Source organism: Eutrigla gurnardus (genome assembly GCF_963514095.1).
Source record: "Eutrigla gurnardus genome assembly, chromosome: 15".
In the NCBI taxonomy this organism is placed as follows: domain Eukaryota; kingdom Metazoa; phylum Chordata; class Actinopteri; order Perciformes; family Triglidae; genus Eutrigla; species Eutrigla gurnardus.
In genome coordinates this window covers 4,434,229-4,459,450 of record NC_139938.1, presented here as the reverse complement: position 1 = coordinate 4,459,450, position 25,222 = coordinate 4,434,229, and the positions used below count along the sequence as shown (strand labels likewise).

At 40.9% G+C, this 25,222-nt stretch overlaps 1 protein-coding gene across 1 annotated transcript in view; it reads right to left on the bottom strand.

Annotated features, from left to right (window-relative positions):
* Positions 1 to 10,664: 10,664 nt before the first annotated feature.
* fgf11b (fibroblast growth factor 11b) overlaps positions 10,665 to 25,222 on the bottom strand; it is a 30,307-nt gene continuing 15,749 nt past the window's right edge. The window contains exons 2-5 of the mRNA XM_084028687.1: positions 22,089 to 22,199; positions 21,009 to 21,112; positions 11,627 to 11,825; positions 10,665 to 11,525 (exon numbers count right to left, since the gene is read on the bottom strand). Coding sequence (XP_083884813.1) covers positions 11,389 to 11,525; positions 11,627 to 11,825; positions 21,009 to 21,112; positions 22,089 to 22,199 — 551 coding nt within the window. The 3' untranslated portion in view covers positions 10,665 to 11,388. The remainder of the gene's footprint in view (positions 11,526 to 11,626; positions 11,826 to 21,008; positions 21,113 to 22,088; positions 22,200 to 25,222) is intronic.

Genomic DNA, 25,222 nt, shown 5'->3' with positions numbered 1-25,222 from the left:
TGTGTGTGTGCGTGTGTGTACGTGCAGCTATCATACAAGGGGCAGATTAAATGGTTCTTTATACACCGCTGTTACAGAAGCGTGTGTTTTTTCTGCCATAGGTCAGCAGAAATTAATTAGGAAGGAACATTTTGAAACAAAGAAAACCAACAAACAGCAGCAGCTACAGCTTGCAGGCCCTGAGGCGGTTTGTTAACAGTTATGAGTATATATTGTATATATAGTGTAGATTTTCAATGGAATTTGAAACTCGAGAGTATGAGTCAGGGCTTCCTGAGGATTAGCGGATCCCTGATACTTATTGACACAAGCGTAGGACTAAAGAATCTGTGATGAAACAATAAACAAACAAAAAATGACTGAGATAGACCAGAGTCTGTGATTGAGGCCCTTTCCAGCACATCTCACCAGTCAATCGAATGTGTTCGTAGGAACCAGCCCCCAATTGTGACTGTTTATTATCTGAAACTCTTACTTCCTCTTCACACACTCTTCTGAGCTGAGTAAAACATTGTATTGTCTCCTTACTAATGACTGACCACATGATTAGTGGCTCCACCACCACAACCATAGAATCCGTTAGTAAAGTCTGACACACGGGGTGGAGATCTGAGAGGCTGGGAGTTGTATTTTAGGATCACAGCGCCCCGGGGTGAATTGTTTTCAGATGACAGGCTGCTCTCACCACTTCACTGTGACGACACGAGAGGAAATCCCCATCTTTTAATGTTGCTTTTCAGCTGGAGATAAACACCATGTCAGGGTTGCTCTGTTTTTTGTTTGAACTTCTTTGTTGTATACATAAATGTGTGTAATGGGGACATGTTGTCAAACAGGTTTTACTGAGCACCAACAGATATTTATGCAGTTATTAGAAAACATGCCACCATAAATAATCTCCATGCGCTGCAGGAGCCTAACTGGCGTGTAAATATTGCATCATAACATAAAGATATAGTGATAGTGATGCTCTAAAACGATAGGCCTACTTACGCAACCATTGAGACTGCTCAGATTGATACCCACAGTCCCTCTCTGAGTCATCAGATACTGGATTTTAGACACAGTAGGACAGAAATATTTTTGTCACAGGGTGTGTCCACTCCGGGTCAGCCGTCTCGGTCCTCTTCAAAAATGTATTAACAATGCTCAAACCCTGGGTCAGTGACACAAATAACTGATTTTAATGGTTTTAATGATTTCTACCGCTAGACTAGATTTGTTCTGGGATTATACATTTCTGCAGGCAGTGAAATTTCATAAAATGATTCACTCTATTAAAATGTTTTCCCCTGAAAACGAATGAGATTAATGTTAATCTGACTGTTGATTGCAGTTATTACCGACCTGGAAATGTTTCCCCAAACTTCCTTGGATAATGTGACTCATCACTTTTCCCGCTCTGATCAGATGTTAGGATTCAACGTTGAGGTGTGTTGATGTGTGTTGAGGTGTGTTGAGGTGTGTTGATGTGTGTGCATAATGTGATTCTTGAGAGCAGGCTGTAGAACAAAAGGTTACATGAGGCAAATGAAACAAACCATAAATGTTGGCGACAGTACTGCCATCTTGTGGTTACTATGAATACAAGACAAACAAAGCCATAAACAGGCCTACTAACTCATGCAGTGTTTACTCATCCTGTACAAGCGGCAACCTTGTAAGAGGAAACTTTCAGGTAGATATCTGAAATAATCTATTTAACTCTGAATTACAAATGTTCAAATTTAACACCATTATACGTTTTTGTATTGTATTATAATAGTGTATATTTTATTCAATATATTTATTAGAAAAAAATGATAGCCTACATTTTCAACCGTTAAATTTAAAATAACAGATACTTAAAAGTATGTTAATACTTAAGTACGGAGCCTTATGTATAAACATAATGATCCTGATGAAAAAACAATGGAGGCTGTTCCTTAACTGAGTTTACTTTTCTCATTTCAAACCATTACAAGCTGTGTTTCACCAATGTTTATTCATTTGAAAATGTGATGAAATTGTGAATATTGTCAAAAGGACAAACCAATGCTTTTCTCTAACCAGTGCAGTGAAAACAGTTATGACCTGTTAAAATGAGTAAATGTAAACTATAAGCAATGGGACATAATCAGAAATGATTGGACAGTTAGAATAGTTTGAATGATATCTATATCTACTGTATGTATATGCATTTAAAGGTGTTTCTTGACTAGAATTATTTTATTTTAATATATAAAAACATTTTCGTGGCAACATTTGTTTGTCGTCTCTCTTAGCCTTCAAAATGTACGATGAAATCGCAAATAGCTTTTATTCATTATCTCAGTTGGCTTGAACTATAGCTAATATAACTATTATTTACAATCAGACATCTTTTTAATATTTGTTACCTTCAACTATGCACTTCTGGCGACTTATTAATAATTTACTGTTTGTTTTCCTTTCATTAGATGCGCTTCTATTGACCTTAATATCAATGGGTATTCAGTGCTCAGAGAAACATAATTGCACACACATAACACCTCCAAGGTTGTGATTTTCCCACGTCTGTTCAAATTTAGCATGTGGAGGTCTATAACGGAAACATGCGCTCGCTGAGGGTAATTGGCTCCTCCAGCTATCGTGAGAACTATATTTGGTTTAGTGCCTTAATCCTTATTTCCCGCATTAAGAAATATAATGCACCATTCAGTCTGAGCGCAGACTGCTCCTCTCTCCTGCTGGCTTTTACTGAGAATAAGCTTGTATAAATGCACCAGTCATGCTTCCACGAGATTTGAAATGTCCCAGTAAAGCACAAGGAGGATCAGTGGGCTGTCTGACCCCGACGGAGGTCACATCTCAGAGGGATAGTTGTTGAGAAATTCAGTGACAACCCAGAGCGCACAATAATCTGCCAGATCACATGCTGCTCAACTTCATCTTGTTCTAGAGTACGACTTGTAGCTTAATTATCCCAGTCTGTGGGACGTGAGCCATCATCCATTTACCACGGTTATCACTGAGAGATTGTAATGTCTAATTGACTGCTGGGTTGTGAACTAGAAGTAATTGGGGCTATTCATCCATCTGATGTGTTTCCATTAAATAATCTTGGTTCTTTGAAAAGACAGATTATTCTTCAGCAGATCAGAGAGATGTTAGTTTGTTAATCTCCGACTGGATAAACACTGTCTAAAGTCCGGGTGGATTTACATCAATGTTTTCATACCTCGTGCCCATTTGCCATATATGCTGCATAATTTACATAGTGGACATCATGCTGTATTGAAGAGAGATAAACTCATATTTATGATGTTAACTGATAATAATAAATACAATGAGTAGGGCTATTTTTCTCATAGACTTCCATGCAATCTGACCTTATTTTGCAGTAGTCGACCCTGATGGCCAGCAGAGAGAATGCAAGTTTAAGGCACTTCAATTTGGCTTCACTTTTCAGAGCCTGAGGTTGCTGCCTGATAGGGCCTGTATGCCCACAACCCCATGCTGTTACCCTCTCCGCCACTGGGGGGCACTGCCACACGTATGTTGTTATCTTGTAAATCACATTAATGTCAAACCCAAATTGGTGGTAAGAGGCCACATAATTGATAAAGTTTTTTTTTTTTTTAAGAAAGTAGCAATGGAAGAAGGGAACAGCACCAACAATAGAGTATTTCCGAGGAGGACGACGAAAGATGACGTTTTGGGTCCAACTGAACACGATTTTGGAGCTGCTACTAGCTTAATTTAGCTAGCCCTGCAAGTGACAGTCACACTAAAGGAGGAATCAACTGGCTGGCTTTACTTTAACGTACTCAGTGAATGAGTGGGTGGGATGTTCTACTACGTCGGATACTCTGGCCCAGAAGAACCTGGTTGAAGGTAGGACAGCTAACTGGATGCTAATGTTTACACACGGCTACGTTCATGAGCAACAGGTTGTGTGAGCCGATGCGTCACCATGTCACTGTTTACTACTGGGAGTGTGTAAACGTCACAGTGACAGTAACTGATGTTGGCTGATTTATGGTAGTTCTGCTAAATAGTTTTGTGACTGATTCATTCATGTGTGGATGGATATCCATATTTATATCATGTGATATTACTGTATGTGCATCTGGGACATTTGTGCTGTAGCTGTGGGTGTAATGTAAACATTCTCAGGTTAACATTGCACACAATAGTCACTAATTTTACAGCTGTTTAATTATGTTGTCATCACTGGTACATATTTAGTAGATTACAGACTACAATCTTTAGGAATTAGTTATTATGTAAGTGTCTCTCTTCCAGAGGACTAATTTTAGTTGATCATTTTTACTAAATGTGAATGAAGCAGTGAGTAACGGGCAAGTCAACCAGCGTAGTAATTTTGCTTTGGAGTGGTGACATTTAACTATGACATCATAAGTGACACAATCATTTGCTTCAGATCTCCAGTGATTGGATGTAACTGAGGCTACGATTCCATGAGATGGAGGGAGAAACGAGAGAATCGGGGCAGGTCAGATGTTTGTGATGTTATAGCGCATGTGGCGACTACAAAGAGAGCAGATTACCCAACAAAGAACAAATACAGCATTTTAAAGGGACTTTAAAATAAATTGGGGGGATGACATAACATGAAAAGGCACTGCAGTGCTTACAATCATACAAATATATGTTATTTTATTGAATAATATTCCAGAATAAGACATCTCCTTTCAATTCATGTAGGAGGTATTGTAGAAATGTACACAGGTCTGATGGCAAACATGGAGAGAGAGTGAATCGAGGGCTTGTGTCTGTAGATACTGAGAGGGAGTCATCCCCAATGAGCCAAAGAACAGTGACGTATGCATGCTTTGCAAAAGAAAATCTGTCTAGTCGAGACAATCTGCAGTTATTATTGCAGACCACTTATCATCTTTGTAGCCTGCAAATCCTGATTGTTAGCCTGTTGCCTTTTTTTCCTTCCTTGAGCGCAGGCTGATAGTTCTCATTGCATATTGCTGGTCTTCTTTGCCGTTTGGTGTTTCCCGAAGTGGTCAAAAAAGCTAGTACGTTCCTGCCGCTTGCTTGGCTCTTATTGTAAGGAGTCCAACATGTGTCTAAATCCCTGGTGACACTCTGGATTCAGGCCTTCTCTCTGTGGCTTTTATGGCTTTTTTTTAGTGTTCCTTTTCCTGTTTATTTTTCATTGTCAGTTTTTTTTTTGGAAGACAAGAACATTGGAGTTAAACCAAGAGTCCATAAGAGTAAGAGAAAGAGGTTTTGGGAACTTCCTGGAAGACTTGCATGACAGTAATTCTAAATCCACCAAAGCCAGTGCTGTGTATGATAGGACACATGTTTGCTTTAGGAGTTGTTATCCTGCTGTTTTCACTTGAATGCTTTGCATCTTTCACAAACACACAACTCAGTCGCATAGTGGGTTTCTGTTTGGGTTCAGTTCCCTCAGGGGGGACACATCAGTGCGGATTCAACAGTGCCGACCAAAGACAAAAACACACCAAATAGGGAGGAACACTTTGGAGAGCAACAACAGATCTTCCTCCTTCTGCAGGAATTCCCATCAGAAAGGAAACACAACAAGGTAGAAAAAAATAAAACACAATTGAAAACAAAATCACCAACACCGATTATTTAAGTACATTTCTGAAAAGAATAGACCTGACATAGTACATCAGATATATACTACTTGTATTATTGACATAACATACATGTAAACCGGCAGCATTCTATACATCTCTGGACAGCGTTTGTTGTCTGGAAGCATGCTGCTACGTTGTATGCGAACATCTTACAACCTTCACATTTTAAGCATTCCTCAAAGACACTATTTACTTAAACAGAATGAGCGTGATGCTGCAGCAGCATTAATACTCAAAAGTACCAAAATAAATGTATACTACGTTGTGCCCTTTTAATATGAATGCTTATTTAATTAGGGATATGCAAACAAAGTGTTGCAGCTAAGGCTCAACCTTGTTGAAGCACCACACTTTGGATATTTAATACTTTGGAACAGTGCGCGTGGCAAACAGGACTTTTTTTAAATTATTATTTTCAGTTGCCACAAACACTTCCGAAATTTTTTATCTGTAGTTGTTGATCCCACTGGGGTTTTTTTTTCAAGAAAAAAATATATTTGATATTGGTTAGTCCCCCCCCCCCCACCCCCCCAAAACAAAAATCTGATCTAAGTAAATATTGACTGGACATAGTAACTAGCAGTGACATTTAGTCCTAGTTTTAATAAATCAGGTGTAAAGAAGTGTTTGATTTGGAAGTGTGCACATAAAGCATAACAAGGCATCATAATCACATCATGAATCCATTTTGTGTGTGTTATCTGAACAGACAAATTGTAGGAAAAATGAACATAATATCTCAGCACAGGAGATAGCACAGCTTTGAGTGTGATGTTTAGGAATTATGCCTACAAACAGTGTTTCTTGTTGGCTCTCAACGGTTACATTTTAACAGCCAGCTGCTTCCATTAGAGGGAGCCAGTTATACACATATTTCCCTATAAATTGACAAATTGCATGGTAAACATTTCAGTGTGTATATTGGTTTGAACACATTGGCAGCAGTGTTTTGGACAATGCTCAGACACCGAATGCAAATAACTGCAATCATATAATATGAAAATATACCTTTGGCATGAACTGTAATTTTGGACAGTGTTGAGCTGTTTGATCACAAGGGTCTGTTTTTATTAATTCTGAGGATCTCTTGGAGTATTTCCCAAAAAGAACCTGAGCGTCATTTGAAATCTCTACATTTACATCTCGTCAGTTACATTTAAAAATGACAATAATACAATCCCCACACACAGACTTTTAAAAACTGTAATAAATTAAAAGATGCATAGCTTTGGATGGTATATGCTATATTTAACGTAAAATGGTATTGTTATCTGCAGTCATTGTGATTAGAATGCCTTGTTGGTTCGTTGTACTACACTTCAAATCAAATGCTGTCGAGGATGGTTCCAAAAAGTTTCCCTGGATGTTGGTAGCTGTTGTACAGTGCAATAAAAGCTGTAAATCTCTTCTGCACTGCTTAAATGTGGGTGATGACTCAGCTGCAGTTTAATATTCATTATTGCTTGTTATTCCCACTAACTATTTTTAAGTAGAGGGATTCCCTGTTGGTTTGTTATAATCTCTTAAGAACCTCCTAACTTCTAAATGCTTCAGGCAATGCCCAGTGCTTGTAAGGTGCAACGTTCCTCCAGTTCTCCAGTGACGTAGTCTTTTAGTAGGCCGTGTTTAGGGACGTGGTTTATGTTCTACTCCCATCCTACCTTTAGCAGATATGTGTCTCAAATGGAAGTACGCTGCTGATGCTCACACTGTTTCAAACAAGAGGAAACTGCTTGTCGTGGCCCAGTGTCGAGGCCCTGACCCCCCCCTGTTCTGTCGCCCAACTGGAATCTTTGCCGCGTTTACAGGTGGAAATCAAACAACAGCTCTCTGAGTTCATTATGAACAAATGGATTTTGCTGTCTCTGGCAGACCTTGGGGAAATTCTTTTGCACCCATCACAGAGTGGCTGTTCTCTCGCCTGAGTTTTATTGAGTCTATCGATCATTGTTTCAATCTCATGCCCTTTCTTTCTCTCCTTGCCTCTCTGTCTTGTCTTATCTTACTTTAATCATAGACACACACACACACATACACACAAACACACACACAGACGCTCAGACACATCTACTATACAAACACACGGTAAGTATACACCTACACAGACATCATAGTGTTGAAAAAGAAAGTTAATGAAGCTGTAGGCTGTGGTAAGAGAGAGGTGTGTATGAAAGGGATTACGAGTTTAAATCTCTCATGCGTGGGCACACAAACTATATCTGTATTTTTATTTTCTCTTCCCACCACCACTTTCTGTCCAGACTACAACAACAACAACGTATTCTCTTAATACCTCTGCTGCTCTATTGCCAGCTAGACCGTCAACCTCATGTGACCATTTTACATTCAAGAGCACCGCTGGCTTCGCTAACTTGCTTCATGGCCAACATCCTACTTTCCTTTGCCTTCATTGCACTTCCTCGTCTCCAAACCTCTCGACATCGTCCACTCCACGTTCATCGTTCCTGTATTACATTCCACTTTCTTCTCCACATTCGACGTCGGACTACTTAACATTCTCTGTTCCTGTCTGTCTACTTGCAGCATCGTCATCGCACAACTTACTGTGGTATTCTTCACTATTAAACTGGTGAGGACTGGTTTCTTTTTGTGAAAGAAGTCTATGGAGGAAGTGGCTCTCTCAGATGTTTAACATGATAAAGTGACATTGAAATCATGGTGAGGGTTAATTATATACGCTAACTTACTTTCTATCTGCTTTAATGCACTGTGTAGTAGAGCTGCAACAATTAGTCAATAGAGAATTAATCTGCCATATTTCAAGCACAAATTTACCCGACATTGCTGGTTGCGTCAGGAATGTAAAGATCTGATACTCTTTCTTTTTACATCATTGTAAACTGAATATCTGTGGGCTTTGGAAATGTAGGGCATCCGGGATTTGGGTGACATTCTTCACCATTTTCTGAGAGTTTATTGACAAAATGATTAATCAAGGAAGTGAACGGTAGATTAATTGATAACCAAGTAATATACGATAGAGCCCTGCTGTATAGAAAACATTGTATCTCATTTGTGGCATGGAAGATTCCCTTGCTGCCACTATGCTCAACTTTGAAATGTTAACCGACGTGAAGACGCTCCCTGATGGAATACGTTATATTCAAAACGGCAGGAGTTTACTACATGCGGTGCACGCACTTTGATTTGATGCAGTAGTTAGAACTGCACAGTTAGAAACCATTCTAATTCAAATTCACCAGGGAGAGGGAGCAATGGCGTGTCAAAAAATGGAGATTTGTAGGTCTACAATGCAAAATCTGCGACAAGGACGAAACATCCAAATTTGTACTGAATGATATCCCCCCCCTGGAAAAGCCCAGAAAATGAAAGACTTAATGAAAAAATGCAAAGCTCTCCAACTAATTTCCTCCATAGACCCCCTGTCATAAATAGCGCACAGTGCCTTACATGCCTCTTTGTCTTCTGTTAATTATCATATCCACATGCCGCATAACACCCTGCCAAGAATCTTGCTTACTTTACTGCAGAAATTCCTTATCAACATTCCTCAAGAATACACCTGCTAATCCTTCACCCTTTCCTCAATAACTGCCTCCATGCGCCGACCTCTTTACAATTCAACACACTATTTCAGACTTACTCTCACCCTAATGCAGCACATTCGTAAAGCCTCCGTTTCACATTCTGTACCCCCTCTTCACCATGTGACCATTAAAATTAGACACCATCCCATAGCTTTGAACCTCCCAAAGATTATCTGCGATTGTTTGCGAGCATATAATGAGCATTTTCTTTTTTTTACAGTCTTCTTCCACATCTCCCAGCATTGCTCTTTCTGACACAATGAGGGACTTACAGCTGTCTGTGTCGGTTGGTGATATCCATGCAAATTCATGTTTTGCTAAAAAAAAATAAAAAAATGTTCAACCCTCAGTGGGTTACAACCAGTATCCTGGCAGTTCCCATTTAGAAACCTCAACTTCTATCAGATCATTGCATATTTTCTAAAACCGATCTGATTGAGACACATTAAACATTTGCACCTAATAAAAATATTAAATGAATGAAGTCACCCATTTGGATTTGTTCCTCATGAGGTGTTGTATTTAAAATATATACATCTCTCTCAAGTCTGTGAAACAGGTACGCAAGTCGGATGTATCACCTTTTCGCAGACACAGACATCAAAGACGCAATGTCATACTGTCTGAAGGACATGCTAGAGGTTACCCACAGCACCTCTATCTCTATTCTCCACTGGCACTCCTTCACACACAGTGCATCCATACCGTGGAAGACATCCACACACACGGGGTTAAAACACAATCGCGCCGAGACATTCACTCAGACAACTACATTTTTGAGGGCGATTCTTCCAAGGTGATTTGATAAAGCTAGTGAGTGGATAAGCTGCCAGACATCCTCAGAATAACAAGTGCTCCAGCTCAGAGGCTGCTCTGGCTTTGATGTTCGCCTTCAAACCTGGCATTATGCTGACAGCAGATGCTGAGTGAAGAATGCACTACAGCTCCTTTTTTTCTCTCCAGGTGGCCGAGTTCAGATCTGCCGTGGATTTAAAACATGTCCCAGTTGTTAAATGGGTTCGGGAGATGATAAGTGGTCACCTGGTAGAGAAAGGGAGGCTGGAAAAGAGGGAGACGTATACTCTTTCACTCATCTCACGCACATTTTTTTTTTTTATCTTCTGGCTTGTTGATACAATATTGCTCAGGTGTACAAACTCTTGTAATGTATGTTCTATTTTATGGCTCATCTTCCCAGGAAGAATAATGGCTAATTTATTTGTTTTATGTGACACTTATGCAAGCAGTGCCTCTCTTGTGAGCGTCATAAATTTCTGATCGTTTTCTGAAAATTCTGAAAACCTTATCTTCGTCATTATCGTCACCTTGATGATAACCACCTTGCTATTGTTTTGATCGAAGGTTATGAACATTGTTATCATCTTGATCATCTTTTACAGACCGTGTTTAGGTGCCCGTGTCCGTTTCCATCTGGGCTTTCATGAATTCCAATTGATATCACAGGATAGGTTGAAATATTAAAAAAAAGAAAACCAAAGAAAAACTGAACATACAAAACATAAAAAAATAATTGCTATTAGTTTTAATATCATAAACACTTTAAATATACTGTTATTTCGTCCACTCACTTCCTCGCAGCCTGGTTTTGCTCAGCTGACCTGACCCGACCCAGGATCCCTGCAGATATCTTTCATCTCACTTTGAGCCTGGTTGACCTTGGTGATTAGCTTTAGCTGTACAGCAGATGGTGGCTGGAAAACTGGCTGAGCCACACTATCACCAACTTTAGGGCTAAAGAGGGCGCCCATGGGTGAGAATTATGGTGCAGAGTCAGCGCTCAAAATGCGCAAGTGGTGAATAAGTAAGACAGAGCAGACCGTTGGTAGGCGTGTGAGAAAAGATGAAATTGTCAGTAGGACAGAGAAGCTTGAGAATAATAGAGAAATGAAGGAGACTGCATAAGGAAGTCTTAAGGGGACAGAGAAAGAGACAAACAGTGGGAGGGGGAGGTGGGAGTAGTTCTGGCTCAGGCCCTGGGCTTTCTTTCTGTGGTGACGGGTGAGGGGGGACTCCTCTCGTAGGCCTTTTTGGCTGCTGATGACCTGCTGACCCTTTATCCCTCAGCATCTCCTAGTGCACTTCTGGAATATGGTGGCCAGTGAGGGCCATTCCCCCAGCCGCCCTCAGTGCATAATGGGCGACTGTATTCCCAGTGTTCCTGCTGCCCTTTGTCCCACCCTCAGTCTCCTGTGCTATGACGCATCGGCCTTGGGAGCTTCTTTCCGTCCATTCTTTAGCGACGGCGAATCGGATGTCTTCACTGTCTTCCGAGGAGGACTCACCGGTTCAGCGGCGAGCTCGTGTAGCGATGGCTCCTTATACATCGCAACTGTGAGACAAAGGTAGAAGCTGTTGGTTAATAATAAAGAAGGTGATTAAGAGCAAAGAAACGGGTTTGAGTTGTACTAAAGTGACACAAAGGAAACAAACCCTCTATAACTTTAGGCAGGAAGTGTGCAGCTCCTTTGGTCTTCTTTACCCGGTTGCCCTTCATGACCTGGCCGTCACGGTTGATACCGAGATACCAGGAGCGGCCAGACTGGGTCTGGCGGTAGAGCATGGAGGAGTATGTAACGTAGTAGTTCTCAAACACACTCTCCTTGAACTTACACTCTGGAGTGAAGTTCTCCTGAAATGTCAAGGGGGGAAAGGGAGATGTGCTTTCATATTAGCAAGTAAAGAAAGAGGGGAATATGTAAACAACATTTTATATTCTTTGAGTCTTAGAATATGAACATGTGAACGCACGTGTGAAATGCATTAATTAGGTGACCGTTTCCTGGGGGAAAGGATGGATGGAATTATATCTGGACTTGTGTTTCTTTGAAAGCATGAACATCCTGGTCCTTTGGGAACACCATGCAAGGATGCTTACCATACATGTAGAAATTGTACTAACATCTCTGCTAAACATAACACATTCCCACAGGGAGAGAGCAGAGAAGATGAAAAGCACTGAAACACTGACACCTACACCAATGCAATAACAAAGTCAATCTACGCACATACATTACATACTGCACATATAAATGAGTATTTCTGACGTCAACCTGCAGTGACTGCATCAGAGGCATTCCAAGTTCAGAAAACTAGACTACAACATAATGAACAAGATAATGGCTTCAGTCTTTGCAGCATTTGTAAGTTGGTGGCGGTGCTTATGTACAGAATCGTCCCCAAAAACAGTATTGGGAATCGGTGTTTCTTCAGCAGATGTCTGTGCATCAGGGCTTTTGGGGTGATATTGCTCTGTTTATATGTGAATATATTGAATACAGAATTCAGAGCATATCTATTGTCTCCACATGGTGACGAGTAGAGTTGTTCCGATACCAGCCTCCGATACTGCCAAAAATGCTGGCATCGGTATCGGCAAGTACTTGAGTCCAGGCACCGATCCGATACCACGTAATTGATTAGAAATAGGAATTTATTAACTGATTAGCCCCGTTAGCTTTGACATCTTCTTCTTCACTGCTTCACCACCAGCTATTCACATTCCACAAGTTGGAACCAGGACATTTTTGCCATTTTTGCTTAAAATGATTATTCAAATATCAAGGTTGTTGCCAATATTTCCCATAAAGTTAATCAATTAATCAATCAGTCGACTGCTTGTTTCAACACTAATTGAAAGACGTTATTTATTTACCATATTGGTGAAGCGCTGTGTCTTCATTAGAATGAAAACTGATAAAAAGGAGCACAAGCCAAAAAAATTGAGAACACATTAACTGGCAGTTTTTTCCAGGCTGGGTATGTAGAAATAATAGTAGGATTAATCGCCCTTGATTCCCAAAGAGACAACCATCCCTTTTGATCTAGGTGATGCTCATGTACTGTCAATTGTCCAAGAATGGCTAAATCTGAATAGACATTACAAAATCAAATTAGCAAAACTTGGATCCAATCCAGCCAGTCCTTTTTAAATGTTCCAGCAGCACTTCCCCTCCCTCTCTGTGCTTAACATCAGGACAACTGAACCCTGCATATTGTTGACTGGTGATATTAACCATTACCGACAGATATACATCTCTCTTAGTCTCCATCAGGGTCTCGACAGGGTCCTTCCCCTGTCAGTGAGCAAAGCCAATCTGCTGGATTGATTAAGTGAGAGCAGCAGGGCAGAAATGGCTGAGTGGAGAATTTCTCAGGCTCAGGATGATAGAAGAGGGCCAACGGATCACAACTTGGCATAGACGAGCTTTAACAAAGAGCCAAAAGTAGATTGAGAAAGTATAAGGGACCTCCAGTTTCACACTTATCACAGATCATCACCTTTCTCCTTCACACGGAGGCGTCATCCTTTAGCTGAGAAGGCAATTCAGGACTATGTGCCCTTTCTCTGTCCTCTCCTGCCCTGCTGCTCCACAACATTTTATGCCCATTTAACTACTGTCTCCCCCCCATAAAGCCCCTACCCTTAACTTAACAAACTCTCCCACTACCACCACCATCTCATCGCGGAGCTATTTTAAGAATCTCTGACAGGTTTGATATCTTCTGCTGTGCCTAACACAAAGAGGATGGGATCGATAGATGATCTGCTTCATTCATTATTAATCAGGCCAGAGAGCAAGAGGGGTGGGAAGTGCGGGAGACAGAAGGGGAAAGGTAGGAGAGACAGGAAAGAGAGCAGAAGATCGGAGAGGACAGAGGGGGTGCTGGGTAATAGAGGAGATTAAGAAGGGAGAAACTGCTTCTTTGCATCTCCCCCAGGACCAAAGCAAGAACGCTGGGCAGACAAGGGCGTTATTCGCCAGCACACCATGATGTGACACTCGTGTCCCTCTCAAAAGGGAACACATCACTCCAAGAAAATACCCTTCAGCTTAACCTCTGGAATGACACCAGCGATAACCCCTGTCCCAAGTCATTCTAGAACTACCTAAATTAAATTAACTTTAGATAGAGCCCATATCTTCTGTATTCGACTCAAGTGGTCTCCAGTGGTCTGGAGAAAATAAATTCGAGGCAGCTTTCAAGAAGACAAATGTCTTCAAATTTCCAAACAGGTCTTTAAAGTAATGTTTCCTGACAGCCAACCACAAGGGCCAATATGCCGGTCCCTAACGGATACAAATATGTTGCTGTAATTATTCTTATCTCTGAGGCTCACCTTGAGGTGACCTCAGCAGAACTACAGGGACCACCCAGGGTGTACTGACTGAAGATATCACTCAAACCACCACATTTACCTGTGCAGATGAATGATTGTTGAGGATGTGTTGAGGGCTGCACATTTTTAAGAGTGATGTGGGGGAATATTTCCATCTTAATGGTGGGGTGCTCGGAGTATAAATGAAATAAAAAAAACCTCTTTGTTCAACCGTGACTCATTGAGAGACCTGGAAAAGCTTTCCTTCCATGTGTCCCAAGCCAAAAATGAATTTAAATGAAAGCGGACGAGAACGGTAACATGTAGCATCCGTGCTGAGAATCCCCAAGATGGGTAGAACCTTTTTATGATGCAGAGCAGCGTCCCGACCCCCCCGCCCACACACACCACCCCCTCCCGCATCCCTTGTGTCTGATTACATCTATTCTACCTGCTTCAGGAAGCTTAACTCTCCATGCCACCATACACTGGGGTTGCACTCACCACCAAGTACGGACAGTGAAGTATTAATAATACACACACAGAGGGCAGAGGTACTTAAATCTAACTAAAGTCTTCCCCTGCATTTTTTAGGATATGAGAACAGGAATAAAATGTATGACCAAAAGGATGGTGAACCCATGAATAATATTGATTGGTATTCTCATTTCATCAGGCATGTACCACTGTAAAAAAAAAAACAGAACTATTGCCTCTGAAAATATAACAATGCTTCAAACTGGAATTCAAAACATGTTTTAGCATTTCTGACGTGCAGTCCCTTATTTAGACAGCAGAGGTCACAGTGTCATACAGGCTTCCTGCATCTATTGACTGTCCCATCAGCTCCCAGGGTAATCTATGGGAAACTGCGTAATCTGCCCAGCTGCAGTAATCCCACAGTTTTTTTCATAGTACTGCATTACTTCTGCAGCAGCCCACTCACATGACAACGTGAAATGGAGAGCACATTCACAACAATCCACCGTTACGTACACACGTGTGTGTGTGTAATCTGTGTGGGTGTGTGATTGTTGCAGAACACCATCAGCAGAGCATGTTGCTAATGTTGTTGTCACACCAGATGCACTACAACACGCTATGTTACGTAAGTCAATAGGGCACAGACGTGCTTATTAAGAGGACTTTACAGAGGATGAGACTGGCAGTTAATTCTGTCTAGCAAAACACAGGGACTCTGTGCATAATGTGCAGGGACTCATAGCTCTGCAGGGTTGACCGACAGCTGAAAGGCCCCTGTCAATATAATGCAGATAGAGGACTGGTGGCTGACTTCCCCTCTGTGAGAGGGAGCTGCTGCCTTTATCACCCCGCTTTTAATTTCTCTGGTGGTAGTTTGTGTAACAATATCATCACCACAGGTATTTCATTTCTTGGTAAATCACACGGACTAGATTGTAATATGTTGCAGAGGGAATATTTATTAGAAGCAGAGCACCGGTAGAAGGTAGGCCGCTATCACAAGCCAATCAGAAAGAATAGGTAATGCCTCGCCTAAGTGCTTGTAATTGGCTGCCCGGCGGAATGTATGTCCCTATCATTACGTGTCTGTACTTCATCTCTTTTCTCTTGCTCTGATCAATTATCCTCTCTGCTACTTTTTCTAATGTCCGCATTTTATCCTGTCCTGTGATAAAAGCGATGCTATCTCGCTGCTGGTGTTGTCCTGCATCTCAATGCACCCATGAAAAGAATCGAAAGGACATACGCCCGAGGTTTTCATCGATAGGTCTCATGCTCTTTCTCTTTCTTTCTTTCTTTCTTTCTTTCTTTCTTTCTTTCTTTCTTTCTTTCTTTCTCTCCTGTCTGCCTGTTTCTCTCTCTCTCTCTCTCACACACACACACACACACACACACAGGCCTATACGGATAGTATTAAATATCTCTTAAATGCATCAAAGAACTGTATGTAGTAGTAGTAGTAGAAGCCGATTAACAGTGCCGATATTGAGCATATTTATGGTTACCGTTGTAATTTTTAAGCCAATTTGCCAATAATGTAATTTGATTTTAAAATACCCTACTTTGGCTCTGATGCAGCTGCCGTGTCTACTCTCTGGTGTTAAGCAATGTCCCGCCCACAGCAGCGCTATCTGATTTGTTTCATAGTTCAAACTTCAGGGAACTATTATTATTTTATTTATTTGTTTATTCATTTGTTCAGCTTCATAATAATGCTTTTGATAGAAGCACTTTTTGTGTTAAGGTCACGTTGAAAGGTTCTGTGAATAAAACATGTGCTTTAAGGAATTTCAACAAATTGTTGTTAAGAGTTTGTGTTGTTCTAAATTTGGCCACCTTTTGACACTTTTTATTACTGCAGACAATTCGGTTTCAAATATCAGTTATCGAACTCTTAGATTAGTAATAATCGGTATCGGCCCTGAAAAAGCCATATCAGTTGACCTCTAGTATGAAGTGTGCGTTTGTGTGAACTCCCAGGTGAGAGCTGTGAGAAAAACATGGTGTCGGTCCAAAACGTCCTTCTCACAATTTGACTGCTGCTAAAACCTGCATTAAAACCATCCAATCTGTATTAGCCATGCCAGTCTTAGGTTGTAACTGTGATTTTTATTTCCATGTATTCTTGGTCGGGAATTCCCAATTAAGTTGCTTTGATCTTGATGCGACTCTGATTTGATATTCATACAGTATGTTAATTAAATATGCATCTGACTCGCTGAAATACCAGCTAGAGAGAAGACACAGTCCATGTGTGATTGTGGAGAAGTGAGACAGAGTTGGGGGTCTTCCCTCATTAACAATCCTGGACAACCAGCCAGCAGACACGTTTAAGTTTGCCCTGCATGCCAAGCTACTCACAGAATTAACAATTGTTAATGACACCTGATATGACCGGCTGCCGGCAACATTTATCATCTTAAACAGTGAAAGCGACGGAAAAACACGCTCAAAAAAGAGAAGCTACCGCTTGAATGTTTTGTGCCCTGTGCTAATGAGAAAGCGGGAGGAGAGATAAAACGATTCTTTAGCGTCTGAGTTCTGTGAATCTGTATATTTTTTCCAAACTCTCTGTCTGAGCTTGGGGTCACTCGCTTGTGCTCCCAAATAATTATTTACATCAAACACTCTAACTTTCACTTAGATATTCAGTGGGATGCTTGCACGGACTGTGTGTGAGCATCCCACTGTGGTAAAGGAGAGCAGCACTGCAACAATAGCCGGCTGAGGTAAAACAAAGCACAACACGGTAAAAGAGCATTGGAATTTGATCTGCTTTATTTTGGCCGACATTGATCCTTGGAATATGTGTTTAATTGTGTTTAGTTGATGTTATTACATTTGCCATGTACAAAAAAGATTAGTCTCACATAAGGAAAAGAGATGTATTGATGTAGCTAATTTGTATCTGCCATTCCTGTCATTTAAAATATGCACATATGAACACCTGCATGAAGGCACCAAATATTTACAATAACAAGCAAAGCCTATGTCTAAGTCTTGATTGGCACAAAAAGTGCTTCAGTGAGACAGCCTCCTTCAACAAAATCCTGTCTCTCTCTCTCTCTCTCTCTCTCTCTCTCTCTCTCTCTCTCTCTCTCTCTCTCTCTCTCTCTCTCTCTCTGTCTATGGTTTTCCAGAGCACATAGATGATAAAATGGGGCACGAATGAGCCATGCTCTATTTTTATATCAGGATCAGCCATTTCCTGTTGTCACCTACAGGTAGCGAGGCTGAGATGCATGTGGAAGACAAGACGGCAGTGGACTTTGTCCGCTTGTTATAGAGCCTGGCCTCTATGCACAGGGGCCATGAAAGAGTTTATATTATAAAACAAAACATAAAAACATAATTACCACCATTAAGCCAAATAAATGGCAGCATCTGCAAGAACAAGAGAAAAATGGCTGTGAGGAAGCGACTAGTCACTCTGTCAGTCACCTTGAGAGTGACAGTGATGAACTTATTCAACGTGAATGAAAACATTCCACGTCTGTGTCACGCACTCTCTTGGTATGCTTTTGAATGTAAAAGTAAATGTGAACATGCGGTTAGAGCACACAGATATGTATAAAGGGCCATATCGTGCCACCTGTAGACCCTCCTGCAGCAGTAAATCAGCACTTCAGGTACACTGTAGAGCCATAAAATCAAACATGCATGCATTATACAATAAACCAGCTGTTCTGTTACGTACTGCACTTACATACCTACATACCAACTCATACATGTAACGGTATGTGTGCGTTTAAGAGACAGCATTCTCTGAAAGAGGTGGGTTTGACGCTGCCGCTGTTGACTGATGCAGAGGAAATCCCTGCTTTATTCACAGAGGCAAGCCATCAAAGTCTAATCCACGCTAATCAGGGACCAACATACAAATCACCAGTAAAGAGAACCTATTTGAGTCTTTAAAATATGTTTCTGCTAAAAAAATGTTGCTCTCCATGAATTAAATTACAGATCTGATCCTGAATGCTAAAGCACTGTCCAAGGTGCTGATCAGACTGTACCGTCTAACTGTTTCTAGCGCTGCCCGTGGCACTGATTGGACGTCACACTGGGATTAGCACTGTCCACTGAGTGCACAGGTGTTCTCACCAGAATTACAGCCTGCTGCTTATTCCTAAAACTGACTGAAAAGCCATGCCTTCTGCTTAGAACGATGCCATCTCTTGGTTGTTGTAGATTTTGGTAAGTTTGCCAAATGCATAGAATGAAGCCCAACTGCCACTTGGACAGAATTGAAATGATTCTTGAGAAGTGCTTTGCTGCATTGACTAAATTAGACGAAACATGTTGTTACTACACTGTCATGGTGTTCATAGAGTTCTCTCTTTTCACCCTCTTGCTACAGATTCACACATTTCTGTTTCCTGGTTTACCTGGAACTGTTTCAATGTATGTTAATGCAATAAATAAATCAGACAGTTAGTCTGCAACTGATTGCATTTTTATATTTGTCTGCAATCTCAGACTCAATGACTCAGTGATTCAGAATCCCAAGCATTTCATGCATTAGTTGCATGACTGCAGGACTTTATCATTATGTCGTCATGGTTGCAAGTATTCAGTCTTAATTGACTTAAAAGTACCTTGCACATTGGTTACATTTGGAATAGTTATTAAAAGTGTGAGAGTGACACTGTTTGTCACGTTCTCACCTGCTATGGACCCCAAATCTGTCAATAGTTTGTGCACTCAAGAGACCGCAGATCCTCCAACAGTGTTTTATATCCACTCTCCCTATCTTTCCAAAACTAATTTGCATACTCATGCAAGTAGTCGAACAGGTTATCACCCTATCTTTCACTCCCCATCAGGTTTCCATCCAAATGTCTTGCAAATCATAACTGAAATTCAAGAAAAAATAATACAAACCAATGCTTGTTTCCATCCACATCAATTATGTGATTATTAGGAGATGGTTCAATTAAATAAGAAGTAAATGGCCCTTTATCTTCCAGTTAGAAACCCACCAATGCAGATATGTGGGCATAACACAATGACATAATTAAAAGAGTACCAGCAGAACCTCAAAGATTGAAAAACAATATAGACAACTTGATGGAAATATTTCTGATTGTTGCATGTATTAATGTGAGGAAGGTTACATCAGATGTGTGGAGCGATGAGGAGAATTTTAATCAGTCACTGTTTTTTTCTCCTCTTCTTCTTCTCTGCTTTTATCGATTCTCCAGCTTTTCCACTTCAGCCGAGCGTAAAAACTTAACTCCAATATTTCAATATTTTCTTTTCAGAATTTTCTCAGAGTTTCCACAAGTTTTCTTAAAGCGATGGTTCGGAGTGAAATGCAGGTAATTTCCACCATGACATCCAGCCAAATACCCCCTCAGAAGCATTTTTAGCGATGGTCAGCATTGGTCAAGATAGGGCGATCAGCCGAATGGCTTAGTACTAGCGCTATAGTACATAGTGTATATCTCGTAAATTACCCCACTAATAATGCATGGAATGTTACCAAACTTCTGCAGTAGTACACATAGGGTCTGTACTCACAAAACGAGGCATTTGAAAGTTTGTACGTACACCAGTATTTAAAAGAACACTTGCCTGATAGCTTCTATCCTCGGCTACTAACGCTAACTAACGCTACCACAGCGTAGACGCCACTTCCGTGTTTACCCAGCCGATGCCGTGGCACGAGTTTCACGCGAGAGTATGAAAAAGTTTCGCTGAATTTTTATAAATGCTTGTATTATCAGGTCTTGACCAATGCTGACCATCGCTAAAAATGCTTCTGAGGGGGTATTTGGCTGGATGTCATGGTGGAAACTACCTAGGGTGGATTTCACTCCGAACCATCACTTTAAAGAATTCAGGGTAACATGGGGTGAGTAATTTATATACAAATGTTTATATCGTGGGTGAAGTATTCCTTTAAGTTCACATCATCCATATCACCCTGGAATAATAATTAAACTGTAGCTATTAGACAGCTGAACCTCATAATCCAAAATGACAGTAGATGATGAAGCCCTAATTGGTATATCCCTATTGACTTTCATGTCGTTGATGTGGACAGGCAAGAGCTTCTCTCTTGTTCAGATATCGGGACCACATGAAGCTCGTATCCCTGTTTATATCCTGACCTGAACACTGACATCACAAGCCAAAACCAGAGCAATCATAATAAGCAACATATTTTTATAACATGGTGGTTGAGATATGAATCAATTTACACATGACTGATGTGTAAGGCATACTTACCGAGGTATAGAGGTATCCTTCACTATTCATGGCAAGGTATAATCCTGTCTTTGCCCCCTGTATGGCCACAATCCGCAGTCCCACCGGAATTAAGTTAAACTGTGCTGAAGTGGGGAATAAATCAGGAGAGATAGTCCACGACAAAGAGACAGAGGAAAAAACACAAAGTCAGAGAAGAAGCCCAGCTATTGTACAGCAACAAAGTCAGATTTTCTGTGTTCATTAGGCTGAATGGCTGCACCCTCACTGCTGCTGTTTATATTTTTCACATTTTTACCTTTTATGTTTATGCAAACACAACACTGCCTCTAAACCTGGATGATACTGGAGATGTTCTGCCACACCAAACAGAGCTCAGAGCAGAGGATAGATGGATAGAGTATCTTGTGGGTTAACCTACTCAACCTGTAACATTAAGAGTCAACCCATCAATCACTGATTTACGTTGTTGAATAATTTCAATTTTCAATTTAAAAAAATGTGCCGCATTCAAACTACAGTCTGAAAAAGGGCCCGTGTCTGAGGCAGGAAGGTCAAATCGGCAAATCCAAAGAAATGATAGTAGGAAGAGAACACCGCCAGTTTCTGAACTGAAAACCACAATTAGATTGCTAAAGGTCAGGATGAACATTCACATCGTCTCAGTGCTGGCAGTATGTCACTTGGAAGCATTTTAAACTCGGGTAGCAGGTTTCTGTGATTTATCAACTTCAAAGTTTCAGATCCAATCAGTGTCTGTGATTTGAAACCCAGTACAGATGGCTGGTGGTAACAGTACACATTGCCAAAGAAAATGACATAAGCTGACAAAAACCTAACTTTTGCTGTGTCGTACCTACTGCTGTTCTATTGTTGTTCTGCTGTGTGTAAAGTACAGCATCTTTGACAAAGGTGGAGGTTTGGCTCCCTATGAAGGTGAGCTGCTCCGCATTTGAGCTTTATGATGATGAAAAAACTGCAGGTGTTACATGCATTTAGTACAGTATGACTCCTACCAGTTCCTCTGTGAATAATTGACACACACACACACACACACACACACACACACACACACACACACACACACACACACACACTCACAAAATGCACTGCTTTCATCCCTCGTGCTGTCCATGGTGCCATCAGGCTGCATCTGCAGGTAGTATCCATGTTGGCTGTACAGCCGAGTAACGATGCCTTTCAGCTGTGGATCTGGAAGGAAGCGGAGGACAAGGACATTGCTTTAGACGGGTTCCACCGCCAGAGGTCGAGAGCAGAAATGACATTCACTGATTTACAGAACCTGGAAAAGGAGAGGGTTAGTCAAATATGCCAGAATTTGAAGACACCAACCACAGAGGAGTTTCATTTTGTCCAGAGTCTGAAATTAGAACATGGTAATGTGAATAAATCAAACTATTTTTCAAATTAAATTGGGTGGATTCATTTAAATTTTGTACAGACGTGCATGGTCTTCAGTGCATGCATCCTAATACATTTGGTGATCCACTTTCTTTTTGTCTATAATAAAGTCAAATTCTTTACATTACCATTGTCCTCAATTGTTATTTAGTATTCAGAAGCACATTTTAGCATGCTAACACACTAAGCTATCATGGTGGTAATATTAGACATTATACCAACATCAGCAGGTTAATATGTCATTATGAGCATGTTAGCATTCTGAAGCTGACAGTTTTATTGAGACAAAGACAAAGTATTGCATGAGAAAAGCTGTATGGAGATGGCAAACCTTCATCAACAAACCCTCCGTAATTGCGGGGGAAAAATGTATGCTCGCTTGAGGGTTTTTATTGCCCGTGGCAAGTTTTGCACTAAATGGGATAAAGAAATGCCTTTTGTCTAATGAGTTCTGACGTAGTAAACATTTAACTCTGTTAGATATTCCCATAATGTGTGAATGCTCGTCTTAGTCTCCAGACAGTATATTTAACATGTCCAGTACAAACTGACATGGAACAGTTCAAATTTCCCCAATTGTAACAAATTCCTGAAAACCTCTCCATTTTTTTTCTTGTAGATGTATTAGATGGCCAAGACAACACCTCTCATCATTACCAGTAGAGGAATACTTGTTCAACCTTTAAACACTTCAGAGAACTACAAAAGAAAATAATACAGCTATTTATGTTGTGTATCTCTCTAGAGGATAGATGCCATGTAAAATGATTCACTATTCAATAAATATAACTTGGGTGATTGGTGAAATACCTAATACTAATTTACTTAACTCTGGGAATGCAATAAAATGAATCTAAATTCTGTCGCATCTAGTAATTCCACTGGTGAATAAATGCATGTTTAACTTAGCGAAGGCATCAGTCCACCGACTTGCTACCAGTGGTATTTTTAGCGAGAGCTCGGGCCATCAGAGGATGAAGTCAAGTGAGAGAGTTAGTCTGTCTCCCGCTAAATAAAAGATATATAATCAAGGGGGCCGGGTGGTGGAGGAGAGGACGGAGGGTGAATAGAGAGATTGAATGTTTCATGAGCGGAGTCCCTGCAGCCTACTTTGCGTTCATTTAAGAAACAGACAGAGTCTTTGCAGCAGCTCTCAGACATCACTGGAGCTCCCCTCAATTACACGAAGCACTCTCTATGTTGAGGAAATCCAAGTTGTCTCCTGAGCACAGCACCGTGCTGCCTGGTCCAGGCTACCCCGACTGCCAGGATAACCCTATAGGTCCCCTGACTTAGAGGGAAGCTCGGCTGACCAGTCTCCTCTGATGCCGCTTTAATAATGTAGATGCAATGTGTCTGAAGGAGCAGTTCATAACGGAGCCCCTAGAGGACTGAAGGCCATCTGGGATCGCCCCCTCTGCTAAACCTCGCCCATGCCCTCACACACATTCCCCAGGGAGGGGCCTAGGGCACTGCACAATCTGCCTGTCTTCTTCCGACTGGGACAGGAAGCAAGAGAGTGGCAGAGGATTGTGGAGGAGATCTGTAGGACTACGTCCCAAAGGAAGTGTGCCAGGGTTGAGGCGTCAGTGAAGCTGTGACCTACTCCCATTGTTACATGCAAGCATCTGCAGCGCTCCGCGTCCTCTCTCTTTCAAAGCTGCTTGTCAAAACATTTCGGTATCTCCACTCCCGCACTTTCTTCTTCTTTAGTCCCCGTTTCTGTTTCATTGTCCTTTTGAGCTATGTGAGATTTCATCCCACCTAATAACATCATACATCATCCAATCAGAGCAGGAACGCCGTTCATTGCTTGTCCCCAGAGATGTAAAACAGAGAGATGAGAGAAGAGAGCAAGAAAGGGAGATGGGAGGATCAGGGCGGAGGGAAGTGTGCAGAGGGATGGCAGGGGAACAGAGTGAATGAGATGACACTGTCATCCCATTTAGAGTGACAGTATGTGCACGAGAGAAAAAAAAAAACAGTTTTAGGCACAACTTCAATAGACAGCTTGTGCAATATGGCTGCAATCAAAACTCCCATGCTCGGTGTCAGGGGCACTATAACTAATGTTTCACTTAGCAGAGCTGGCTCTAACTTCAACATCCTCATCCCAACGCACAATAAATTCTGATCCAGTGTAATGAAAGCTTCCGGCAAAACCTATAACAGCTGTGTTTTACTGCAGCTGCATTAGATATTCATAGATGATAAAACCCCTCTTGCTCTATTACCATATACAAATATTGCAACTTTGGACTATTGAGTCATATTTTTTTGAGACATATTCTTAAAGTGTTGTAGGAGTCAGTGTGCCCTCATTATATCATTGTGGTAATTTGGATATGAAGGAAAGTACACTCATATTTTTCTTATGAAACAAAATCATGAAGTTGCAGATGAAGACAGTGGGACCTGGTGCATGTCAATACATGGAAACAGATATTCTGTTTTTAGGGCTGTTATCCTTTGAAAATATTCTCTACTGATTCCTGCCTTGAATTTGATACTGACACCAAAGTGTGTGAATGAAAGCCTCTTTACTAGACCCACTATGTTTCTATAAATTATTACAGCTCATGTATCCTTATAACATTATATTATATCCACTGTGTATCTATTATTTAAACAACCTGTTGTGAATGACGAGATGTATTAGATCATTGCCAAACCAACATGTTGGCAACATCAAAGACTCGATTGACTCATTCTGCTGCAGTACCAACCCACCAAATTCTGTTCTAAAAAAAAAAAACCTTTACATTTTCTTGAAGTATTGATGAGTTGTTTTTCCAAATATTTATTATCAGTCC